Genomic DNA, 22,728 nt, shown 5'->3' with positions numbered 1-22,728 from the left:
TCTGAGCCTCAGTGTCCACATCTATAAAATGGGGATGCCATAGGGTGACGTTTGAGGTCTAAATAAGATAATTCATGGAAAGTGCTTGGCACTGACTGATGCAGGGGAGACACTTAACACCAGCTGCCTTCATTGCCATGGGGTAGTCCCAGGCTCCAGAGCTTCCCGCCCACAGCTGGGGACCCCTGCCCGGTGGGAACCTCATATCCCTGCAGAAATGGCCAGAGGCTGGGCAGCCTGGTGCCACCATGCCTGGCGGGCCAGGAGGAGCGGGCCTCTGTCTCCCTCCACTTGGGCCTCCGGATGGCAGCCCCTCCCTACCCGCCCTCCACCCTCCTGCCTCTAGTGGTTTTCTGCCCCTTGTCACCCCCTCTTCCACTGGGTGGGTCTCTGCAGCCTCTGCCTGGTGGTCTGTCTGCCTGCTGCCTCTCACGTTCCTGGCTCCCTCATGCACTCCCACAAGGTCATGATCTTGGTCCTTCCTTACATTTTCACATGTTTATCTTCCTCTGTCTCATCTCTCCACACCCCACCTTTGCCTCTCATTCCCCGCGCCCATATTTGTCTGTCTGTCTGTCCATCTCCCTCATGGCCTCCCTGTGCATCTTCACATACCCTCCCACCTCAGTCTCACGGTACAGAATAGTCCATGTTCTCCTGTCTCCCGCTCGCTGTCTCTCTCTCCCAGAAAATTGCTTGCAGGAGTGATGGATGGTCCATTAGAGAAAGATTAACAGGTGTGCGCTCGACTAGAGAAACAGCTGCTGGGAGTGGGGGGGCACCGGGGGCCAGCGGGTGACCTTTCCAGAGAGCGGTGGCTCCGCATCAGTTGTGGGCGGGAGCGTTGTGTGGCCCAGAGCGGGTGATCGTCATTAAGGACTGTCAGCAGCCACGTTTTCCATCTCTGCTGTCATCATTTTGGCGGGCTGGGAAATTGGTGGCTCCGAGCTGCATCTGGGCCCTGCCTCAGCCGGGGTTGCAGGGCCCCGGCCGCTCCCCACCAAGGGCCCCTCTCAGGGTCCCACTGCTCTTTCGGCCCATTTTGTGAGTCAAATGTGATTACGATGGAAATGGGGCCTCCTCCTTTTATCTGGGCTTGAGAGGAGCTGGCAGTTTTATTAGGTTTCCCAGGCACTGGTCGGAAGTGGGCGGTTGGATTATTATTATGTTCCGCCCTCTTTTCCTTTTAACCCAAATGGAATCACACTCAGGCCCCTGCGGTGCCCTGTCACCTGGTGGAGGGGCTGGGCTGGGGTGGGGGCGAGGGTGCCGATGGCTGGCATCTCTCCCCCCTCTCCACTCTTGCTCTGGCTGGTCCCTCTGCCTAGACACCTTCTCTTCTCCTCCCTGTCGCTGGGCTCCCCCTCTCAGCTTTGAGGTCTCTGCTGAGATGTCACTTCCTCCAGGCAGCTGCTCCTGACTGAAGGACCGCTGTTCCTTAAAGCACCCTCAACTTTTCTCTGTGTTTAGCACGAAGTGACTGTTGGTCAGCTTGGGTGTTGGGCTTTGCCAGCAGAGCCCGCGCTTCCTGGGGACAGGGGCAATGTCCTGATGCTTTCACCACCGGCTGCCCTGGGTACACACGCCCAGCCCGTGGTGGACACTCCGCAGGCCGTGGAGTGTGTGAACCGTGGGAACGGAAGGAGGTGTGGGTGGATGAGTTCTGGTGGGCTTTCCATGTGTCGCTGCAGAGCAGTTAGGGGTCTGATTCTGTGGCTCTGTGGCATCCTGGCCGGGTGGCTCAGAGCAAGGCAGCTCACTTCTCTGAGCCTCAGGGTCCTTATATGTGAAACAGAGACTCCAGCAGCAGCCTCGCAGATGGTGGGAGGTGTCGGCAATTGTGGGGTGTCGAGCTCAGCACGGGCATGTGGTCAGGCCTTCCCTTCTCCGTGACTCGGGTGGGAGCAACCTGGCTCGGTGGTGGGCAGAAACCAGACACCTCACAGTCCCCGAGGGCTCACAGAGGAGAGGGGCTGGAGCCCTCCCTGTATGGTGCTCAGTGGAGAGGTCCGGAATGAATATCATCTTATTGCACCTCCTTGTTTTATGAATGAAGACACTGCTGTGGGTAAGGGGTGGCCCTGGAACCCTGTCTCCTAGTCATGGCCCATAATGTGGCCTGTTTTATATACCAGTGTCGCTCAGATGGTTCCATTTGTAGAGGTGTCACCTGCTGGCTAAAAACCAGGAGGTAATCAGTTCTGGGGTCAGAGCGTGGCTGTCTGGCCAGAGGTACCAGTCTCTGTCTGACCAGCTGGTGACTTTAACCCTTGACTGCTCTGGGCTCTAGTGTCTTCCACTGAGAAGTGTGTGAAGGAAGTCCCATTGATCACAGTGATCTCCAGCCACCCACAGTCCTGAGACAACCATTGCTGGGGAATGGGAGCGTGGGGAGGGCTCAGTAGGGGGGTCTGCATAGCCAGGGGTTAAGGGGAGAAGCCTTGGGCCAGGCTGCCTGAGTGCAGATCCTGGCTCTGCCCCTTCCCTGCTCCACAGCCGAAGGCAGGGAGCTGGCCTTCCCTGAACCTGCTTCCTCATCTGCAAAATGGGCTCTTGTGTGGGATTAAGGGACATGATGCTTGTAAAGTTCAGAGAACAGGTCCTGCATGTGGTAAGTGCAGGGGAAAACAGGAGGTTTCCCGCAACGACTAGCCTGTTTTCTTGCCTTGCTCTGCATCTAGCCATCTGACCGTAAGTCAGCTTCTCACACTGTATCCTGATCTGTAAAGTGGGTGTCACGATAGCTCCCTCAGTGCGCAGTACCAGCATCATTTCCAACTGTGTGGAAGGTCAGCCTGGTGGGTCCCACCAGCTCAGTGGACAGCAGAGATGCAGCAGAGCTGTATGGTTCTCGTGGGCTGTTGTGTTCCAGCAAGGACTCTGACTGCCAGGTCACGCAGCCAGGGTGACAGAGCCAGGCCTCCCTGCCTCCCTGGGGGGCCTGGAGCCCATGGGCATCCAAAGAGGATCCACGGATGTGCTCTGGTCTGACAGGGTCCCTGTCCCCTGTCCCAATGCCTCCATAGCCCGAGGAGCTGACCAACATCCTGGAGATCTGCAACGTGGTCTTCACCAGCATGTTCGCCCTAGAGATGCTCCTGAAGCTGGCTGCCTTCGGACTCTTTGACTACCTGCGCAACCCTTACAACATTTTTGACAGCATCATTGTTATCATCAGGTGCTGCCTCTGCCCCCAGCAGGCTGCGGGCCCAGAAACTGAGTGGGGCAGGAGGGGAATCTAATGCACTGACCCCGGCAGTAAACAATGTGTGTAAGAGCACAAAGGAATTCAATTATATCCAAACACAGTTACCAAATATTTAAAAATTTGTCATTCGGTACTATACTGGCTTCTAGATTAATGCATTAAATAGCAAGATGTAACAGCAGGTCTTGTGACTACCATCACTCCAAAGAAAGGATGGGTATAAATAATATTTGGAAATATGTACATCGACGGTTATAGAAACACATTCGCAATTTTGACTGGTCAAAAAGTCATAGGGACTGCTAATTCTCTGTGGCTTGTTTGCATTCCTAACCAAAAAAAATTTAAATCTCAAAAAGAGGTCAGTGGGTAGACCCTCCTGAATTTAAGCCATAGACTTCTTGTGTGTGGGGGTGCCCGTGGACTCACAGCATGCCCTGCAGCAGCAATGCCCCGTGAAACATGTTATTCATGGGATGAATGAATGAATGAAGCCCTCTGTCTCTCCATCGTCCCTGACCCCCCTTTGCTCCTCTCCTCCCCGCCCTCTGCTGAACCCTCCTGCCTCTCTCCTCCCTGCCCCCACTTGCCCCCTCCCAGCATCTGGGAGATCGTGGGGCAGGCGGACGGCGGCCTGTCGGTGCTGCGGACCTTCCGGCTGCTGCGGGTGCTGAAGCTGGTGCGCTTCATGCCCGCGCTGCGGCGCCAGCTGGTGGTGCTCATGAAGACCATGGACAACGTGGCCACCTTCTGCATGCTGCTCATGCTCTTCATTTTCATCTTCAGGTGAGCCCTGCTCACCCTGGGGACCACATGTGTGAGGGGGCCTGGGGGCGCATGGCTGGTCCAGCTTCCCCAGGCAACACCCTGGATGTGGGTGTGAATCTCCGATGGCTCCGGGCGAGTACTGCCCTCTGAGCCTCAGGGTTCGTTTCTGTAAAATGGAACCAGGTTGGCCCCTGCCACCTTCCTGGGTGGTTCTGAGGATGAAACAAAGCAGGCAGGCCCCTTGAGCCACCTCCATTCCTCCCTCAGCATCCTTGGGATGCACATCTTTGGCTGCAAATTCAGCCTCCGTACGGACACAGGAGACACTGTCCCCGACAGGAAGAACTTTGACTCCCTGCTGTGGGCCATCGTCACAGTGTTCCAGGTGAGCGACAGCACATGTTCATGTGTGTCAGGAGAAGGGGTTTCTCCCAGGACCGCTGCTTGGATTGCCTTTCAGAGGTGGCCCCTTGGGGAATCCAGAGAAGAGGGATGGCCTGCCAGGGAGGGAGGCCCCTCCACTCCAGCCTCCAGCAGTCAGGTCCGGGTACAGGGTCAGGCTGGCATTGCACTTGCTCTGGGAGCTGGAGTGACCGCATGGTGCCCATCCCTGCCCCTCCACTCCCACCCCAAGACTTGGGCACCTTGGGATTCTCCTCTGAGACTATTTATTCACATATAACCTAGACTTGGTTGAATGAGTGTGCACGCCAAGGGCTGTCACACGGTGCGGGGGGTGGGGGGCAGAAGGAGGAAGGGTGGGCTCGAGGAAGGGTGGGGGCGAGGGGAGGGACAAGCAGAAAGTGTGTGGAGAGGTTGGGGCTGAGGGAACAGCCAGGAAGGAGCACCCAACGGTGCAGAGAGAGTCAGAGCAGGAGTGTGGGTTGTGCCCGGGCCGGGACCAGCAGGCAGAGCCATGTGTGTGAGCGAGGGGCGGAGGCTGTGCCAGGTGGGTCAGTGTAGTACAAGGTCCCTGGGTGTCCCCAAACATGTGTAAGGAGATGCTATAGGTGTGCATGGGCCGCAGCATGCCTGTAGCTCTGCCACTCAGTGGATTCCATCTGCCCTTGGGCCAGATGGAATACTCCAGGATTGAACTCTGTTCCCCCTTCCCTCACAGATTCTCACCCAGGAGGACTGGAACGTTGTCCTCTACAATGGCATGGCCTCCACCTCCCCCTGGGCCTCCCTCTATTTTGTCGCCCTCATGACCTTCGGCAACTACGTGCTCTTCAACCTCTTGGTGGCCATCCTGGTGGAAGGCTTCCAGGCAGAGGTGACTGCAGCCCAGGCAGAGGAAGCACCCCCGTGGGGCCTGTACCAGACTGGGGGAGGGGACTGAGTGGAGGAGGATTTCAACTCAAACATCTAGCAGGTCACAAGTTCCCAAGGAAGGGTTGCCAATTAGGTGGTGAGCTTCCTATCGCAGGAAGCATGCAAATAAAGACTGCATCTCCAATCCCTGCCTCTCCCCCAGGAGTGTAGGACTAGATCTCTCCATTTCTGAAACTGTAAAGCCCCTAAGATCTAGATCCTGCATCCTCCATTCTCTGAGGCTTAGGGGATCCTTGCAGTCAGGCAGATGTGGGTTTATGGCCAAGGTCCTCGTTAGCTTCTCGCTTTCCTTTTCTGAGCCTCAGTTTCCCTACCTGTAAAATGGGGGTGAAACACCCATTAAACAATTCGGGAGGGAGGGAAGGGCTGAGCCAACCTGCATTCCAACAAGAGGAATGGTCTCCCAGGGTGACGCCAATCGCTCCTACTCGGACGAGGACCAGAGCTCATCCAACATGGAAGATTTTGACAAGCTTCAGGAGGGCCTGGATGGCAGTGGAGGTAAAGAGGTCCCTACCGTCATCAGGGCCAGGACCCTTCCCCAGAGATCCAGGTGGGCAGAGGGCACAGTACCGGGCTTCCCCTCGAGCCCAGGCTCCGTGACTGCTAACTCTCTGTGGTTGGTTTACAATGGAAGGAAACGGGCAAAGGCCCCAAAGAGGTCAGTGACTTTCCAGCCCTCTGAATTCTAGCCACAGAGGGAGCTGCAGTTCACACCCCTCCGACTGTGTGGCCTGTTGGGAAGAGTCTCGGACCTCAGGACACCTGGGTTCTGGTCCTGTTGGCACCATGCGGCAGCTTTGGAACAGGTCTGCCCTGCCCAGGGCCAGTGTCCACCTTGGTAACTGGGCCGGACCATCTTTGCCTTGCTTTCTGAAGTGGGCCCAGGAGAGAGGTTCCCATGCTGGGTGAAGCTAGGGGCTGGCCCTGAACGCAGCAGGCAGGGGATCCACTCATCCAAAGAGAAAGCTGATGTGATGAGCTCTGAGTAATGATGTACAGGATTGTGGGGTCACCGTACTATACACCTGAAACTAATACACGCTTGTATGTTAACTAAACTGAACTAAAGTAAAGAATTTAATTAAAAAAAAATAGGCAAGCTGAGAGCTCTCCAGGAAGGGTGGAGAGGCATGTGACATGGGGTCTAATGGGAAGGTGGAGGAAGACCTATTTCTCCCCAGAAAGACTATTTCTATTCCCATCCTTGTTTCTTTGTCTTATGAATTCTTTTGCTCTAGTTGTTTTTGTTTGCCCCTCCTTCTGTCTCCATCTCACCCCTCCAGATCCCAAGCTCTGCCCAATCCCCATGACCCCCAATGGGCACCTGGACCCCAATCTCCCGCTGGGTGGACATCTGGGCCCTGCCGGAGCTGCAGCACCTGCCCCCCGCCTCTCGCTGCAGCCGGACCCCGTCCTGGTGGCCCTGGGCTCCCGCAAGAGCAGTGTCATGTCACTGGGCAGGATGAGCTATGACCAGCGCTCCCTGGTGAGTCCTTGTGGGGTGCTCTGGATGGGTGCTTCCTGCTGGGATGTATGCTGAGGGCCCCTGGAGAGAAGTGCCTGTCAGTTCCAGCCTCAGACTGATACCCAGGTTTGGGGGACCAGACTCTCCAGCTAGTACCGGGCAGGGACCATGTCTGTTATACTCCTGGGTTCCCAGTGCCAGAGTAGGACCTGGCAACAAAGAATGAATGAGTGTATGTATGTGTAGTGCAAGTAAGTCTGGTATGGAGAATTAAAAAATGTTTTTTTAAAATTTATCTCTATGAGAGAGAGAGCACATGGGCCAGTGAAATCACAAGCAGGGGGAGGGGCAGAGGGAGAAGCAGACTCCCTCTTGAGCAGGAGCCCAAGGTGGAGCTTGGAGAATTGGGTTTTTATCTTGGCCACAATGCATAGGGTAAAGAGCCGTACTTTGGGGTCAGGCATACCAGAGCTCAAATCTGGCCTCTGCCACTTTCAAGCTGTGTGATCACGAGCAAGTGACAGTCCTCTCAACCGTTTTTGCTTACCTGTAAAATGGGAAGAGCACCCTAACCTGCTGCAGCTTCCGCAAGGGAAGTGAGGCGGCAGGAGGAGATGTAAGCACACCCTAGAGGCCGTGCATGGAGGAGAGCTGGGCGGGGAGAGGAGCCCTGGAGCCCAGCCTCCTGTGCACCCCCCAGGCAGGCGGGTGGCCGTGCAGCGGGTGTGCAGGCTAGGCTGCCTCCGTCACAGCAGCGGGCTGCGTGTGCGGTGGCTTCCTTCCAGTCCAGCTCCCGGAGCTCCTACTACGGACCGTGGGGCCGCAGCGGGGCCTGGGCCAGCCGCCGCTCCAGCTGGAACAGCCTCAAGCACAAGCCGCTGTCGGCCGAGCACGAGTCCCTGCTGTCGGCGGAGCGCGGTGGCGGCCCCCGGGCCTGCGAGGGCGCCAGGGACGAGGGGCCGCCGCGGGCCGCGCCGCCGCATGCTCCGCACGCCCACCACGTGCACCACGGCCCCCACGCGGCGCACCGGCACCGCCACCACCGCCGGACGCTGTCCCTCGACACCAGAGACTCCATGGACCTGGCCGAGCTGGTGCCCGCCGTGGGCGCCCACCCCCGGGCGGCCTGGAGGGCGGTGGGCCCGGCCCCCGGGCACGAGGACTGCAATGGCAGGATGCCCAGCATCGCCAAGGACGTCTTTACCAAGATGGATGACCGTCGGGATCGCGGGGAGGACGAGGAGGAGATCGACTACGTGAGTGGGGGCGGGGCCCGGGGCGGGGCTGGCACCACCAGCCCAGGCCGACTTCCCCCCACCCCTCGCAGCGAAGCCCCCCTCCCCCGCCAGCCCTGGGTGAGGGTTCTGGTCTCGCCGGAGAGTTCGCAGGTCGTCCAGTGACCCCAGTCTGGTATAGGGCTGGGGTGGGCGGCGATGGGCAGCCCTGCGCAGCGCTGACCCCGCCGCACCCCATCCTCACCCTGCCAGACCCTGTGCTTCCGCGTCCGCAAGATGATCGACGTCTACAAGCCTGACTGGTGCGAGGTCCGCGAGGACTGGTCTGTCTACCTCTTCTCCCCCGAGAACAGGTGGGCAAGGCCGGGCTTGGTGTGAGGTTAGAGCAGGGGGTTAGAGCAGGGGGTTGGCATGTCTGGGAGGGAGAGATTCCTGCCAAGCCAGGCAAGACTATTGGTGGCGGGTCTGCAGGGGAGGGGGAGGATCTAGGTGTTCACTGGCGGGCCCTTGCTGGGCCCTTCCCTTCTCTAGTCTAGGCCATTCCTGTGCTGGCGCCAGGTTGGACAAATCCTCCAGTAGCTTGGGTGCTCACAACTGGAGGGGGCTTCAGTAGGCCTCCTGGAGGAGGAGGTCTTTGTACTGGGTTTGGGAGGCAGATGGCATTCCAATAGGTGAGGCAGGGTTGTGAAGAGGTGGAGACTGGTCCAGGTAGTGGGAGCAACCTGAGGGAAGGCCCCGGGGGCAGAAGCTGAGGGTATTGGGCAGTGTGTCTGAGTGGCTGGAGGTTAGGGCTCAGAGATTTATCTGAACCAGTGTTTGGAAGGCCTTGAGTGCCAGGGCAAGGTCGATGCCCTTTATCCTGTGGTGCCAGTTTCTGCCGTGTGCTCAGGGGAGGCAGCTCCAAGTGGGCACCCCAAGCAGATACGAAGCCACCACCTGTAGTGTGGCCAGAGAAGAGAGATGTCAGCTCCTTTAGGCCATCCTAGTCTCCATATGTGCCTGGGCCCTGTGCCTTTTTCTTGGCCGGGGAACAGGGCAAACTGACACTCAGGTGGTGCCCTGCCCACCCCACGCAGGTTCCGAGTCCTGTGTCAGACCATCATCGCCCACAAGCTCTTCGACTATGTGGTCCTGGCCTTCATCTTTCTCAACTGCATCACCATCGCCCTGGAGAGGCCCCAGATCGAGGCTGGCAGCACTGTGAGTGGCTGCAGCCTTTGGGCAGGGCAAGGGACGGGGCAGCAGGCAGGCCACCAGGGCCTGCACTGGGACATTTGTGCCGGGCTCCGGGGTTGAGAGAGCTCCGCCAGGTTCAACACCAAGCATCACGGAGGGAGGTGGGGTAGGAGCTTGCTTCTGGAAAGGGGGATGCCACCTGAGACTGTGCAGTAGCAGCAGGGTGCTCCTTGGCTGAAGGCAAGAGGCTGACCAGGTGGCAGGGCAGCTCTGGGAGCCCCTGGACCCATGGTAGCTCTCTTTTTTCAGGAACGCATCTTCCTCACTGTGTCGAACTACATCTTCACAGCCATCTTTGTAGGCGAGATGACGCTGAAGGTAGCTCCAGGCTTCACCTGGGACCCTCTCCCAACCCCCGCTTGGGGCTCCTGGCTCTGGGCCAGCCTCTCCAAAAGTCTGTCACTCACCTGCCCATCAGCCACATTCCACAGGAGCCGGGAGGCCCACTCAGGTCCCAGCCCCCAGGTTGGGCAGGAGGGACCCAGAGGGTGTCAGCCATGTCCTCACCCTCCAGGAGCTCACGTCCCTCGAGAAAGGCTAATGCAAGGAAACATTTACAGTGTAACGGAAGCACCTGCTGGAGGTGTTGGGGGCCAGGGGAAGCATTCCTTCCCGGGTGCTTCCCAGAGTCCTTGGCTTTGAGTTGGGCTTGCCAGACGTGCGGGGAGCAGGGAACGGGGAGGCCTGCTGGGCCTGTGTTTCTGGGGGCGGTGGGGCACGTGTCCCCTGCCAGACCACCCAGCCCTCTGCCCGGCTGCTCCCCACCAGCCCCTCCTGGCCTTGCCCCGCCCCCTCGCTGAGGCTGCCCCACACACTGCCCCGCCCCCGATCGCCTGGTGCGCGGCTGACTCCGCCCATCGCCCCCGCCCCCAGGTGGTCTCGCTGGGCCTGTACTTCGGGGAGCAGGCCTACCTGCGCAGTAGCTGGAATGTGCTGGACGGCTTCCTCGTCTTCGTGTCCATCATCGACATCGTGGTTTCCGTGGCCTCAGCGGGGGGAGCCAAGATCCTAGGGGTCCTTCGGGTCCTGCGGCTCCTGCGCACCCTACGCCCCCTGCGGTGAGGACTCCTCCCCTTCAGATGGGGGGACTCTCTGCTCAGTCTAGTGAAGCTCCCAGGGTCTAGTGGACCCCTCACTCTGGCTCTCCTTGCGCACTCAGTCCTCTGATAGCACATGTTAGATTAGTGGGGATAGGAACCAGGCTGTTGATGCTGCTTCTGGAGGAGGAGCCTGGAGATCCTGTGGGGAGAGGGGGTGCTGGAAAGGTGAGGCTGAAGGTGGTCCCCAGGACTCTACCCACTTTCTGTGTGGCCTTGGCTGACTCACTGCCATCTCTGGCTCTCTGTCTTTAGATGATGGTGTGGTGTGGACCCCAAGGGAACAAGGTTAGGGCATAGTGCATTGCTGTGCATGTGGATCTGGGGTCTGGGGTTCTCTGCCCTGGTGACTCTAGGCAAAGTGGGTGCTATCTCCAGACATGGCTGTGGGCTCACGGTGCCTCTGGCCCCTGTCTGCCTCCAGTGTCATCAGCCGAGCTCCTGGTCTGAAGCTGGTGGTGGAGACACTTATCTCTTCCCTCAAGCCCATTGGCAACATCGTCCTCATCTGCTGTGCCTTCTTCATCATCTTCGGCATTCTGGGTGTGCAGGTGAGGGATGCTCAGGCTGGGCAGGCACTGGGGTGAGTTTCGTAGTCAGGGAAGAGGCTCCACATTTCTTTTCAACCTGGGGGCTCAGGTGACCCTGGCAGAGCATGCATGTCCCTGCCTGTGGTGAGCTCCAAGTCCAGGGAGAGGGGGACACAGACTTAATGTCTGAGCACAAAGAAGGCTGGGTAATTGGAATCCCAGGGGTCCAAACTACACAGAAATGCAGAGCAGGGCTGGGGGCAAGAGGAAAGGCATCCTGAAGGACGTGAGTGGCCTTGGCACTGGCCTTGAAAGAGAAGCAATTCCACAGGTCGTGGTGGGTGGAAGGTGTTTCAGGGGAGGGTGGGCACAGGTGTGGAGGTGAGCTCAGGAGCTACGTCTGGCATAGAGCCATCAGCCAGATAGTGGGCTGGGCCAAGGTGGGAAAGGCCTGGAATGGCAGCTAAGAAGCTGGGGCCGGTTTCTCTGGAGTGGGGACAATGGAGAGTCTCTGACATAGACAGGGCCTTGAGCTAACTTGGAGTTTGGCTTGGAGCCCAGGAGTAGGATGGGGCCTGAGGGCTCCTGGGAGGAGAAGTGAGGCAGATCATAAAAGTGTGTGACGGGGGGATGGCCAGAATGACCCGGGCCCTCTGGGGTCTGAGCTGGTATGGAGACCTTCCTCTTTCTTGTCTAAGTCCTGAGCTGAGGCCCCCCAGGCTCCTCACCTGGTCCTGTGTTTGAGGCTGGAGCTGCAGAGGAGTTCTGGGCACAGGTGTTCTTTGGGGCTCCTGAGAGATCCGTAACAGCCACGTGGGCAGGAGGGGCTTGGTGCGGACTCCATGTGGACAGTGGCCCTGCCCCTTCCAGGCAGAGTGCTTGGGCCCCTGGAGAGGGTCCCTTTACTTCTCTCTCTCACCCTTGGGGTTAGGTAGGCAACTTTGTCCTGCGGAGTCCCCACCCACATCCCCAGGACTGAGGTCTGAGGAAGAGCCCAGAAATCAGAGCAGCATGTGAACCTTGACTCTGGCCTTTCCTAAAACTCATATGACTTTGGGAAAATCACCTAACACCATTGGGCCTCAGTCTCCTCATCTGTGAGATAGGACTGGGTGAGGTGGTGTGGTCGAGTGCTTGGTCCAGGCTGTGCACAGAGGAAGTGCCCCCTGCGGGGCGGGGCCCTCTTCTGATTTGCATCCCCCACCCCCACCCCAGGAGCGTTGGCAGATGGTCACTAACCCTGTGGTCCTTCCCCCCCCCGCCCCAGCTCTTCAAGGGCAAGTTCTACCACTGTTTGGGCGTGGACACCCGCAACATCACCAACCGCTCTGACTGTGTGGCTGCCAACTACCGCTGGGTCCACCACAAGTACAACTTTGACAATCTGGGCCAGGTGAGCGTCCCCTGCCTACCCCTGCCCTGACCCACCCCCTTCAGTGCCAACAGCCCTGGATCACAGCTTAGGCTCTGGTCCTGCTCTGCCAGGACTGACCCTGTGACTTCTCCTTTCTAAGCCTCAGTTTTCTCTTCTGCAAAATGGGTAGGTAGGGGTGGACCGCACCTCACAGGTGTTGTGAGGCTGAGAGATCCTGAGTGCAGTGTCTCAGGAGTACGACGTGGTGCTTAGTAGGTGCTTCAGTGAACGTTGGTTCTTGGCCTCCGCCCCCACCCCGAGTCTGACAGGAGTTTCAGAGACAGCCAGACCTGAGTGTGAATTCCGGCACTGTGCCACTTACTGTAGGCGTGGGCTCTCTGAACCTCAGTTTCCTCATCTGTAAAATGGGAACGTGACAGCTTACTAGGTAGGCAGCGGTAACAAAGTATAGCAAGCCCCTGGCGCGAGGAGGGTTTCCTCTCCCAGCACTCATCTACTCTGCTCTCCACCTCAGTGGGTGGGCGGGCCTCCTGCCCAGTTCCTGCCTTGCCCTTGGTCCCTTCTCCTGGGGACCTGCCAGTCTTGACCCACTGGTGGTGCCCCAGATGAGAACCTCCAGTGTGGTTCTCTATAAGGCTTCATACTACCCCCGCCCCCTCCCGCCAACTACTATTTCTTGAGGGCAGCTAGGTATGATCAGATGGGGAGTGGCTTCCCCAGGTCACACAAGGATGGAAGAGGAGCCAGGTCTGTGTGGCCCAGGGCCTGTGCTCTATTCCTCTGCCAGGGACCCCCTGGCTGGATGCCATTGAAACTCTCACCTTGGGACAGCCTGGGTGGCTCAGCAGTTTAGTGCCGCCTTCAGCTGAGGGCCTGATCCTGGAGACCCAGGATCGAGTCCCACGTCGGGCTCCCTGTATGGAGCCTGCCTCTCCCTCTGCCTGTGTCTCTGTCTCTCTCTCTCTGTCTGTGTCTCTCATGAATAAATAAATAAAATATTTAAAAAAAAGAAACTCTCACCTAACACGACCAGGGATCCCATTCCTCTTGCCCCCTGGAAGAGGAGCCATGGGCCCTAGAAAAGCAGTGAGTGGAGGAGGGAGAAGAAGCAGGAACTGGGACACGGGAGTTCCCCCAGCCCTTCCAGATTTTCCAGAAGCAGTACCTTTCAAGTTGTTAGCAACTCGATGGTTGATAAAACAGAGGTTTTAAAAAAGATGTTCCAGGAAGCTGAGGGAAAGCCTGTGGGGGCATCTTATGAGTTTGTGCCCAACTCCCTGAACTCAGCGCCAGGCCCAGGGCCCTGCTCCCATGGAGCACCCCTAGCTCTTTCCCATTCTGGGCATGCTTGTTGCCAGGCCGATGGCCCTCTTCTCAGCATGCGTATGGGGGAGCCCAGAGCCTTGGACTCCTTGGTGGGCTCCTTAGCTGCTGTGTGTCCTCAGGCAGGTGCCAGTGTGTGGTTCAGTGCCCTCATCTGTAAATGGGGAAGTGATAGCAAGTGTGTGCTTCCCAGACCCAGGCTGGGCATTTTGGGCCTCTGTCATCCGAGGGCTCATAGGAACATTTGCCCCTGGCCTGTGAGGGCTTCACCTGCCTCCCTGGCCACAAGGACTCACTGTGTGTCCCTTGCTCTGACCTCCTCCTGAGCCTGAGCCCTTTCCAGGCAGACCTCAGTGCTTTTCCCCTCTGGAAGGGAAGAGGAGGAGTCTGTGCCCTGGAAGATGGGAAGGAGGGGCGAGTGTGGGGCAGGAGACCCATCCTAGGACCCCGTTTCCCAGCTCAGGGCCCTGGCCACAACAAATGAACAAGTGTGGCGGAAGCACGGGGAAGCTTCTGGAGTAGGGTGTGTGACCTCTGGTCAACTGCTGGTGGTGTGGATATCTGCACACTTGGGCTCTGCAAGAACGGCACTGGTGCCGTCCAGCTCAGAAAACCTTTGTTGAGCACCTACTGCATGCGGGGCACTGTGCTGTTGCTGTAGGACCAGCCTGTAGCCCTGTTGAGGGGACACGGGCGTGCTCTGGCCTGCCATCTGCGTAGGAGCCTTGGCTGGTGTCTCCTGGGCAGTCCTTCCATTTAAAGTCTTGGATTAATGAGGGTGCTTATTGCCATTTACAGACAAGGAAGGTGGGGCCCAGAGAAGTTGAGGAAGTTGTCCCACATCACCTAGCCAGCACGTGGCAGAGCTTGCGTGGTGCCCAGGGCTCCTGGCTTCTCTCACAAGCTCCTGCATTCAGGTGCTAGAGGCAAGCTTGGGGTGGCAGGGCCCCTTATCATATTTGTCAGGGACCTTCTAGTTTAAAGTCACAGCAGACCTGGCAGTTAAGCATTAGCTACATTCTGTGGGTGAGGAGACAAGAGCCCATGAATTCTCTTGAATTAATTAATTAATTTCAGAATTAATTAATTTTGAAATTAATTCTCTTTAATTAATTAATTAATTAATTAATTAATTAATTAATTAATTTTCTTGAATTAATTTCAGTCCTGAACCAGGACTCCTGGTCTAGTGCTCATTGACCTCCAGCAGTGTCTGTGGGGTATATGACAAGCACATAGTAGGTCCTCAGGAACCATTTGTTGTCATCCTCAGGGAAGGCCTCTTTGATGCTCTGCCTCCTGAAGGCAGAAAACTAGAGACCTGAGGAGGGGACAGGAGCAGCCTGAGCTGTCTGCACCACCACCCCACACCCTCCCCTTCCTGTGTCTTCCAGGCCCTAATGTCCCTCTTTGTCCTGGCCTCCAAGGATGGCTGGGTGAATATCATGTACAACGGACTGGACGCTGTCGCTGTGGACCAGCAGGTGGGGGTGGGCTGGGGCCAGGGCAGAGGGCAGCAGGGGAGGGACACGGTATCTTTGGGGGCCCAGTTGTCTAAAATGGCATCAGCAGGACCTACAGCCCCAGTGTCTCCCGCCATCAGCCGTGGCCCACCCCTCATCATCCCAGCCTGAATCTTCCACCAGGGAGGGCACTCCAAGCGGGCTTCTGCACGGAGGGTCAGAGCCTCGTGAGTGCAGAAGCAAGAGGAGGAGGAGAGGGGCTGAGCCAGTTGGGACAGAGGGACAGCAGGGGCAGGCCTGTGGTGGGAGAATGCCGTGCTCGGGGGGTTGTGAGTCGAGGGCAGGAGGTGGTGGAGGGGCTAGGCAGGGCTGGAGGGTCCGGAGGCCCCGTGTGGGCCGGGGCAAGGGCTGAGTTTAGCCGAGGGCAGTGGGAGCCCGTGAGGGTGTGGTTCCGGCGGGGCTTGCGGAGCTTCCCGAGGCTCAGCACGGCGGCCCCGGCGGCCTGCCTCAGCCCCATCTGCTCCCCGCAGCCCGTGCCCAACCACAACCCCTGGATGCTGCTCTACTTCATCTCCTTCCTGCTCATCGTCAGCTTCTTTGTGCTTAACATGTTCGTGGGCGTCGTGGTGGAGAACTTCCACAAGTGCCGGCAGCACCAGGAGGCCGAGGAGGCGCGGCGCCGCGAGGAGAAGCGGCTGCGGCGACTGGAGAAGAAGCGCCGGAGTGAGTGGGTGGCCTGCTCTGCGTGCGCCCCGATCCTCCGGGTGCAGTGGCCGAGGCCTGGGTGTCACCACAGCCTCCGGGCCTTGGGGGCTGGAAGGGAACACAGGGCAGACTCTGTGCCCTTGGCCCTGCCCCTTCCTCTGGCATCTGCCTATTAGGTGACCTGACCCCCCCGTCGCTGGGCACCCAGAGTCCACTGGTGACCCCCTGGTGACTGAGTTCACCCAAGGGCAAAGGCCTGGACGCCCAGCCCTGAGCTGAGGGACCCCTATCTTCCTGAGCAGACCTAAAGCCCCCACCATGGGTGTGTTTGGGGTCTCTGGGTCACAGTCATCATCCTGTCCTCCCCCACCTCTTATCCCTTTCCCTTGTGTCCCCCTGGCTGGGTGGAGGAGACCTGAGTCTGACTCTCAGGGCCTGGGGTGTGCTGACATCTCTCCCTTTCCTTCCTCCCTCTCCTGTGGTGGTCCCTCCATGTGCTCTGTTCCCCCACCTGGCCCCAACCCTCTGTGGCCTGTGCCACCCCCCCACATCCTCCTGCAGAGGCCCAGCGGCTGCCCTACTATGCCACCTATTGTCCCACCCGGCTGCTCATCCATTCCATGTGTACCAGCCACTACCTGGACATCTTCATCACCTTTATCATCTGCCTCAATGTGGTCACCATGTCCCTGGAGCACTACAATCAGCCCACGGTGAGCCCCAGCCCCAGCCTCAACCTGAGGTCACATGGTAGCATGGGGTCCTCAACAGGACCCAGGGACAGGGTAAGGCAGGAGGGTCTGAGTAGCACCCTCAATTGGGGCCCTGTGCCCAGGAAGCTCATGGCCTGGTAGGACAAATGAGAGAAAGGGAAATGTCACTTGTTCCTGATGAGTGGGGAGGTGACATTTGGGCCTACTCTTGCAGATGAGTACCAGTGGCAGTGTTGTGTGCAGTGTGACTCTGCAAGACACACTACAGATATTAACTCTGATGCTCACAGCAACCAAAGGTGGGGGAGGAGCTTTTCTACAAATTTTGTAGAGGAATAAACAGGCTTAGAGGAAATGTGTTGCCCAAATTACTCAGCCTATATGTAGCGGAGTCAGGACTGGAACTCAGATATGCACTCAAGATCTACCACATGGCCTTCACTGCTGCCTGGGCATATGGAGCCTGGGGGAGGGGCATTCCTGGTCACAGGATCTTTGGAGGTAAACGCTGTCATGGGGGAGAATGACCAGTGCCCAACGAGTTGCTAGCAGTGGTCGTGAGGGCCATGTGAGGAGCATGTAAGGACAAGTGCATTCTAAAAGCCTTAACATATTGGAGCTGAGAGGATGAAGGGTGAAGCAGGTGAGGAATTGGTGTCTTATAGATACTGGGAGAGGCATATTATAAATGCAGGGTAAAGGAAGGCAACCATTGGCAGAACAAACTAGTTCTTCCAAATGAACGTGAGGAAGTAGAATAACAATACCAAGTATTTCTTGTGTGCCCAGGCCAGGATTCAGATCTAAGCAATCTGGTTCGTTCTTTCTTTCTTTCTTCTTTCTTCTTTCTTCTCCTTCTCCTTCTCCTTCTCCTTCTCCTTCTCCTTCTTCTTCTTCTTCTTCTTCTTCTTCTTCTTCTTCTTCTTCTTCAAGATTTTATTTATTTATATATGAGAGACACAGAAAGAGAGAGAGAGGCAGAGACACAGGCAGAGGGAGAAGCAGGCTCCATGCAGGGAGCCCGATGTGGGATTTGATCCCTGGACTCCAGGATCATGCCCTGGGCTGAAGGCAGGTGCTAAACCGCTGAGCCACCCAGGGATCCCCAGCAGTCTGGTTCTTAACCATGACCCTTAAACATTACCTCATCTTGCCTCCAGAAAGAGGTAACTGGACCAAATCAACAGAAATAAGGAAGAAGAAACCGCAGTGTAAAACAAATAGTGCACAGTAATTTAAATGGAGGGAATGAAGGGAGATATATAAACTATTGCACTAAACATGAATGGACTAAATTCTCCCCTTAAAAGGCAGAGACTTTCTGAGTGGAGGAAGGTGGGGGCAGGTCATGGGGTCTGGATCATGCTTCTCTTTGTCCTCCATAGTCCCTGGAGACAGCCCTCAAGTACTGCAACTACATGTTCACCACTGTGTTTGTGCTGGAGGCTGTGCTGAAGCTGGTGGCATTTGGGCTAAGGCGCTTCTTCAAGGACCGGTGAGCAGCTTGGCTGGGCTAGGGCAGCGTGGAGTGGTTTTCAGGATGGGGAAGCAGTGCTGACCCCTGGGGAAGCCTGGAGCAGCCGGAGGTGGGCACTGATGGCAGGGGCCCCCAAGTCTTGCCTATGACTCTGAACATCCAGCTGATGGATGCAGGACATTCTCTTACGTCTCTTCAGCTTCTCTCTCGTGGGTCCTCCATAACCCACAGGCAGAACAGGGCATACCTCATGCTAGTTCTTCTTTTCAGAGGGAACAAGTGAGGTTCAGAGAAGTTGATGGACTAGCCCAGGGTCACACAGAGGGAGCAGAGGGCTCAAGATTCCAATCTAGAAGTCTTAGCTCATTCCTCCTTCCCTGCAGGTGGCCAGAGATGTTTATTTAGCCTGGTCAGGCTCTTGCTGGAGGGATTGGAGGCTGTGGGGGGCAGGGAGGGAGCCAGACCCAGTGGAGTCTGGTGGGGCTAGTAGGGAGGGGTGGCCACACATTCCCCCCCCCCCTCCCCGAGGGTCGTAGCAGGAGGGTGGAGAGCTGGGAATCTCCTCCTAACCTAGACATTTCTAAATCAGAGTGCCCTTCACCCTGCCTCCCACTCCTGCCCTCCTCTGCCCGGCTGAGCAGGTGGAACCAGCTGGACCTGGCCATTGTGCTGCTGTCGGTCATGGGCATCACGCTGGAGGAGATTGAGATCAACGCAGCACTGCCCATCAACCCCACCATCATCCGCATCATGCGGGTTTTGCGCATCGCCCGGGGTGAGGGGCAAAGGTGATGGGGTGGGGACAGGTAGGGGCAGGATGGGACTCCCAGGAATGGGGTGGGACAGGCAGGGGGAGGGGCACATGGTTATGATGGGCTTCCTGCTGAGCAGGGGAACAGCCAGGAGGAGCACACACCCAACACACACACTTACTCCCTGTGTGTACACACTCACGAGCCCTTGTCCACAGACAGCTCTGTACACCACACTGTACCCCCACCTCTGTGGAACACCACAACCCATGCGGACCAGTCTCAGGTTGGGATGAAAGGAACCCAGGGCAGCTGGGAAGACACTGGGAAGTAACTCTAGTTCCTCACGGGCATGCGTCCAACGCTGGCTGGGACTCTCTGTCCTCAATGCTTCTTAAAACCTTTGCTTCCTCCAAAAGCTCCCCCCTCTCCCCAAAGCTGTGCCTACACTTCTTTAAAAAACCTCTTGCCTTAGTGCTGGCCAGGCCCCTCTTGCTCTTTTGCTCTCCACCTGCAATAGCTTGTCGACACCTCTGGGTTGTGATGTGGGGAGGGTGCGGAGCAATTCAGCACAGGACACTGGAGGGAAGGGAGAGATGTGGGCCCTCGGTCACTTATGCTCTATCTCGGGGAATTATGTGCTCACAGACACACTTTGCTCCCACTGTGTGTGCCTCCTTCTCTTGGACACGTTCACACTGATATCCACACCTTGTGCATGCGTGTCTTCATGCACACCCCTGTCGTGCAGCGGCACCGATGTTCTTATGGTGTGGCCTCACCAAGTTGCCCCCCTTTGCTCGCACACTCCTCCACCTTCTCCCTTGTGCTCACTTCTGCATGTACATGCGTGCACACGGCCATCCCCAGGGGCCAGGGCTGAGTGGGCCGGGCTGGGTGTCGCCCGCAGTGCTGAAGCTGTTGAAGATGGCCACAGGGATGCGGGCCCTGCTGGACACAGTGGTGCAAGCTCTGCCCCAGGTAAGAGCCCCTCCTCCCGGCAGCCTGCCTGGCTGTCACTGGTGTTTCACAGGTCCTGACTTCCCTTCTCCAACCTGCCCAAAGCCAGGACAAAATGCTGCCTCCCAAGAAGCAGCTTGAGCCGGGGGCTGTGACAGCTGGAAAGGGCCCCCTGTGCCTCCTGGGAATCCCACAGTCCAGTCCTCCCCCGCCCACCATCCTGACTCCTTTGCAGGGGGGCCCCCTCCCTCCCCTCAGGGTGGCCTTTGCTCTGAGGTGAGCCTCATGCACATTCATTTATTCATTATGACTCATCTAGTCTTCAGGAATTTTAGGTGTCTTAAAGGGGACGAATACAGCACGATAAAAATGAGGATAAAAGATGAACAGCCCTGGGAAGGTGGAAGCAAAGCTGACGCTCTCAGGGACATGGAACTCAGGGATGCTAGTGAGTTCCATTCTGTGAGTGTCCCAGCAGCCCACTTACAAAGGGAAAGCCACGCGGCTCTCATCAGGTCTGGATGGAAAGCAAGCAGGTGTTCATTCACAAAGACTGGGTTTTCCCTAAAATGAAATCCCTTCAGAGGAATTTGTCACATGGGAGATGCCCAGGAGGTCCCAGCTTCAAGTAGGAAACACGACAGTAATTACGACATCAGCACTTTAAGAGATGTGCGTGCCAAGTATCATGTAGCATGGGGAACTTACCCTCAAAATCTATTAGCTGTCATGGGGACATTGGACATTTTCTCCGTTCTGTGTAAAGCGCTATGCAAATGACACTTCTGGGGCGCCTGGGTGGCTCAGTTGGTTAAGCGTCTGCCTTTGGCTCAGGGCATGATCCTGGGTCCTGGGATCCAGCCCTATATCTGGTCCCCTGCTCAGTGGGGAGTCTGCTCCCTTTCCCTCTCCCTCTGGGCATACTTTCTCTCTCTCTTAAATCTTAAAAAAAAGAAAGGAAGGAAGGAAGGAAGGAAGGGAAAATGATGAAAGAAAGAAAGAAAAAAAAGAAAAGAAAAGAGAAAATGATACTTCCCACCAGGCTCTGCTCCGTGCAGAGGGAGGAGGCAACAAGGAAGGCTTCTCAGAGGAGGTGATGCATGACTTGGGCTTTGAAGGGTAGGGCAGAGGTGTTTACCAGGCAAAGACAGAGAAAGGGTCTTCTTCCCTGCAGGGGGAACAGAATATGCAAATGGAGTCTGGTTTCTGTGTGGCCAGAGTTTGGGGTGGGATTAGGCAGGGAGGGAGTCCACAGGGCTAGGTCACAAAGGGCTTCGATGCTGGGACAGTGAACTCGGGCTTTGTCCTGGGGGCAGTAGGCATCATGAGAGGTTCTGGACAAGGCAGGCCTCAAGCAGAGCCTTGCTTTTTAGGAGAGGCTGGAGGTAGGGAGGCCAATGTGAGGAGGCTGCTGCAGCCGTGCAGGCTCTGGGAGATGCTGAGGGTGGAGGGAGGGACTGATAGGGATGGTGAGCCCCCCCCACCAGTTGAAGAGCCCTGCTCACCTGGGCCTGCAGAGGCTGGGAGGCTGACGTGAGGGCCTGGGCCACGCTTGCTGCCTTGCCTCGCGGGTGTTCGGTGAGCGCTTATACCGTTAACAAGCAGAGCATCTTTTAATTAGTCAGACGCTCTGGGTATGATTGTAGGACAGCTCAGAAGGAGAGTCCTCCTCTGGAGCAGAGAAACACGGGGAGCTTGTGGTTAACATGGTTTACTTCTCAACAATTAATGCAAACCCTCTTCTGATTCTGTTCATGCAGGCCTTCTGAGGGTTCCAGGACATACTCCATTTCTAGGGCAAGAATATGTTTGAGCCTTATCTTGTCCACAGCATGAGTTACAGGCAGTCTCCAGTGAATGGATGGATTTGGAATAGGTTTATAATATGGGACATTTTGTTCCCACAGGAGCTGTAGGACAGGGGTAGCTGGGTTTGCAGGAAGCTTCTGGGGCTCACAATCCTGCGTGATTCCTGTGCTCACCTGTCTCCATGGCCAGGCGCCGGGGAGATCCTACTTAACCTGGCCATGTCCCTCCCTGCCCTCAAGGGCTCTCAGACCAGCCAGGCACAGTGACAGGGACACACTGTCTTACACAGTGTGGCTTACACTCACACTGCTTCCTGGAGAGATCCAGGCGGGCTTTGTGGAGGAGGCAGCACTGTCGCTGAGACCGCCTCCCTCCCTCGCTGGGACATTACCTACCACACGTGTGTGGAGGAGTGACTGTGTGCGTGGAGTCAGGCTGCTGGGTTTGAATCCCAGTGCTACCACTTAAGTAGCTGTGTGACCTCGGGTAAGTCACTTCACCACTCAGTACGTGTCTCTCTCATCTGAAGAATGGGGTAACATGTAGTTCAGAGATCGTTGTGCCGAACGAGCGAGCTAATGAGTCTGAAGTGCTTGAAACTGGCGGCTCCCAGGGTAGAATCTACACATATTTTGTTATTCTGTGTCCTGTACTGGGCCTGCCTCCCCTACCACACACACCCCGGGGTCTGGGGAGGTCACTGCAAGGTGGCAGCCATGGGCACAGAGCTGCCCCTCAGGCTGCCCCACCCCCGCCCCCTGCTCTCCCTACAGGTGGGCAACTTGGGCCTTCTCTTCATGCTGCTCTTCTTTATCTATGCCGCCCTGGGCGTGGAGCTCTTTGGGAAGCTAGGTGAGTGACTCCTGAAGCAGGCCTGGGCTTGGGGCAGGGTGGTGGGGTGGGGTGGGTGCTGGGTGCTGGGGGAGGGTCTTGACGGAGTGGGGAGGCTTGACCCCGGCAGAGTGTCACATCAGGGTCTTTGTACTGAGGAGATGCCCCTGCTGCAGGCCCGTGAGGGGATTGGGGGTGACCCTCAGCAATCTACACCCTCCCCCGGGATGGGTAGTAGCTCTAGAGAGACACTCACCTGGAGCTACCTGCATACCCTAGGCCTGATCCCCAGCTGTTGGACCTCCCGAGATGGCCCCTGTGCTGGCGCCTGTCCCGAGGCAGCACCAGCCCAATGAGCAGAGGGGGCAGGGCACAGGCCGAGGGCAGCAGCCCAGGCTGAGCCAGCCCTGCACAGGGTTGGCTTCAGAAAGTGAGCGACCTTG

At 57.3% G+C, this 22,728-nt stretch overlaps 1 protein-coding gene across 1 annotated transcript in view; it reads left to right on the top strand.

Annotated features, from left to right (window-relative positions):
- The window catches only part of CACNA1I (calcium voltage-gated channel subunit alpha1 I), a 112,267-nt gene that overhangs the window by 82,504 nt on the left and 7,035 nt on the right, over positions 1–22,728 (top strand). The window contains exons 11-30 of the mRNA XM_049115065.1: positions 3,027–3,178; positions 3,809–3,994; positions 4,244–4,361; positions 5,097–5,252; positions 5,719–5,812; positions 6,598–6,800; positions 7,565–8,035; positions 8,267–8,367; positions 9,091–9,214; positions 9,500–9,568; positions 10,124–10,308; positions 10,772–10,898; positions 12,145–12,270; positions 14,970–15,059; positions 15,569–15,761; positions 16,305–16,456; positions 17,842–17,951; positions 18,575–18,708; positions 19,596–19,666; positions 22,228–22,306. Coding sequence (XP_048971022.1) covers positions 3,027–3,178; positions 3,809–3,994; positions 4,244–4,361; positions 5,097–5,252; positions 5,719–5,812; positions 6,598–6,800; positions 7,565–8,035; positions 8,267–8,367; positions 9,091–9,214; positions 9,500–9,568; positions 10,124–10,308; positions 10,772–10,898; positions 12,145–12,270; positions 14,970–15,059; positions 15,569–15,761; positions 16,305–16,456; positions 17,842–17,951; positions 18,575–18,708; positions 19,596–19,666; positions 22,228–22,306 — 2,941 coding nt within the window. The remainder of the gene's footprint in view (positions 1–3,026; positions 3,179–3,808; positions 3,995–4,243; positions 4,362–5,096; positions 5,253–5,718; positions 5,813–6,597; positions 6,801–7,564; positions 8,036–8,266; positions 8,368–9,090; positions 9,215–9,499; positions 9,569–10,123; positions 10,309–10,771; positions 10,899–12,144; positions 12,271–14,969; positions 15,060–15,568; positions 15,762–16,304; positions 16,457–17,841; positions 17,952–18,574; positions 18,709–19,595; positions 19,667–22,227; positions 22,307–22,728) is intronic.

The sequence above is a fragment of the Canis lupus genome, chromosome 10 (assembly GCF_003254725.2).
Source record: "Canis lupus dingo isolate Sandy chromosome 10, ASM325472v2, whole genome shotgun sequence".
NCBI lineage: Eukaryota > Metazoa > Chordata > Mammalia > Carnivora > Canidae > Canis > Canis lupus.
The sequence above is the reverse complement of the archived record's forward strand: the minus strand, read 5'-3'. Positions and strand labels throughout refer to the sequence as shown.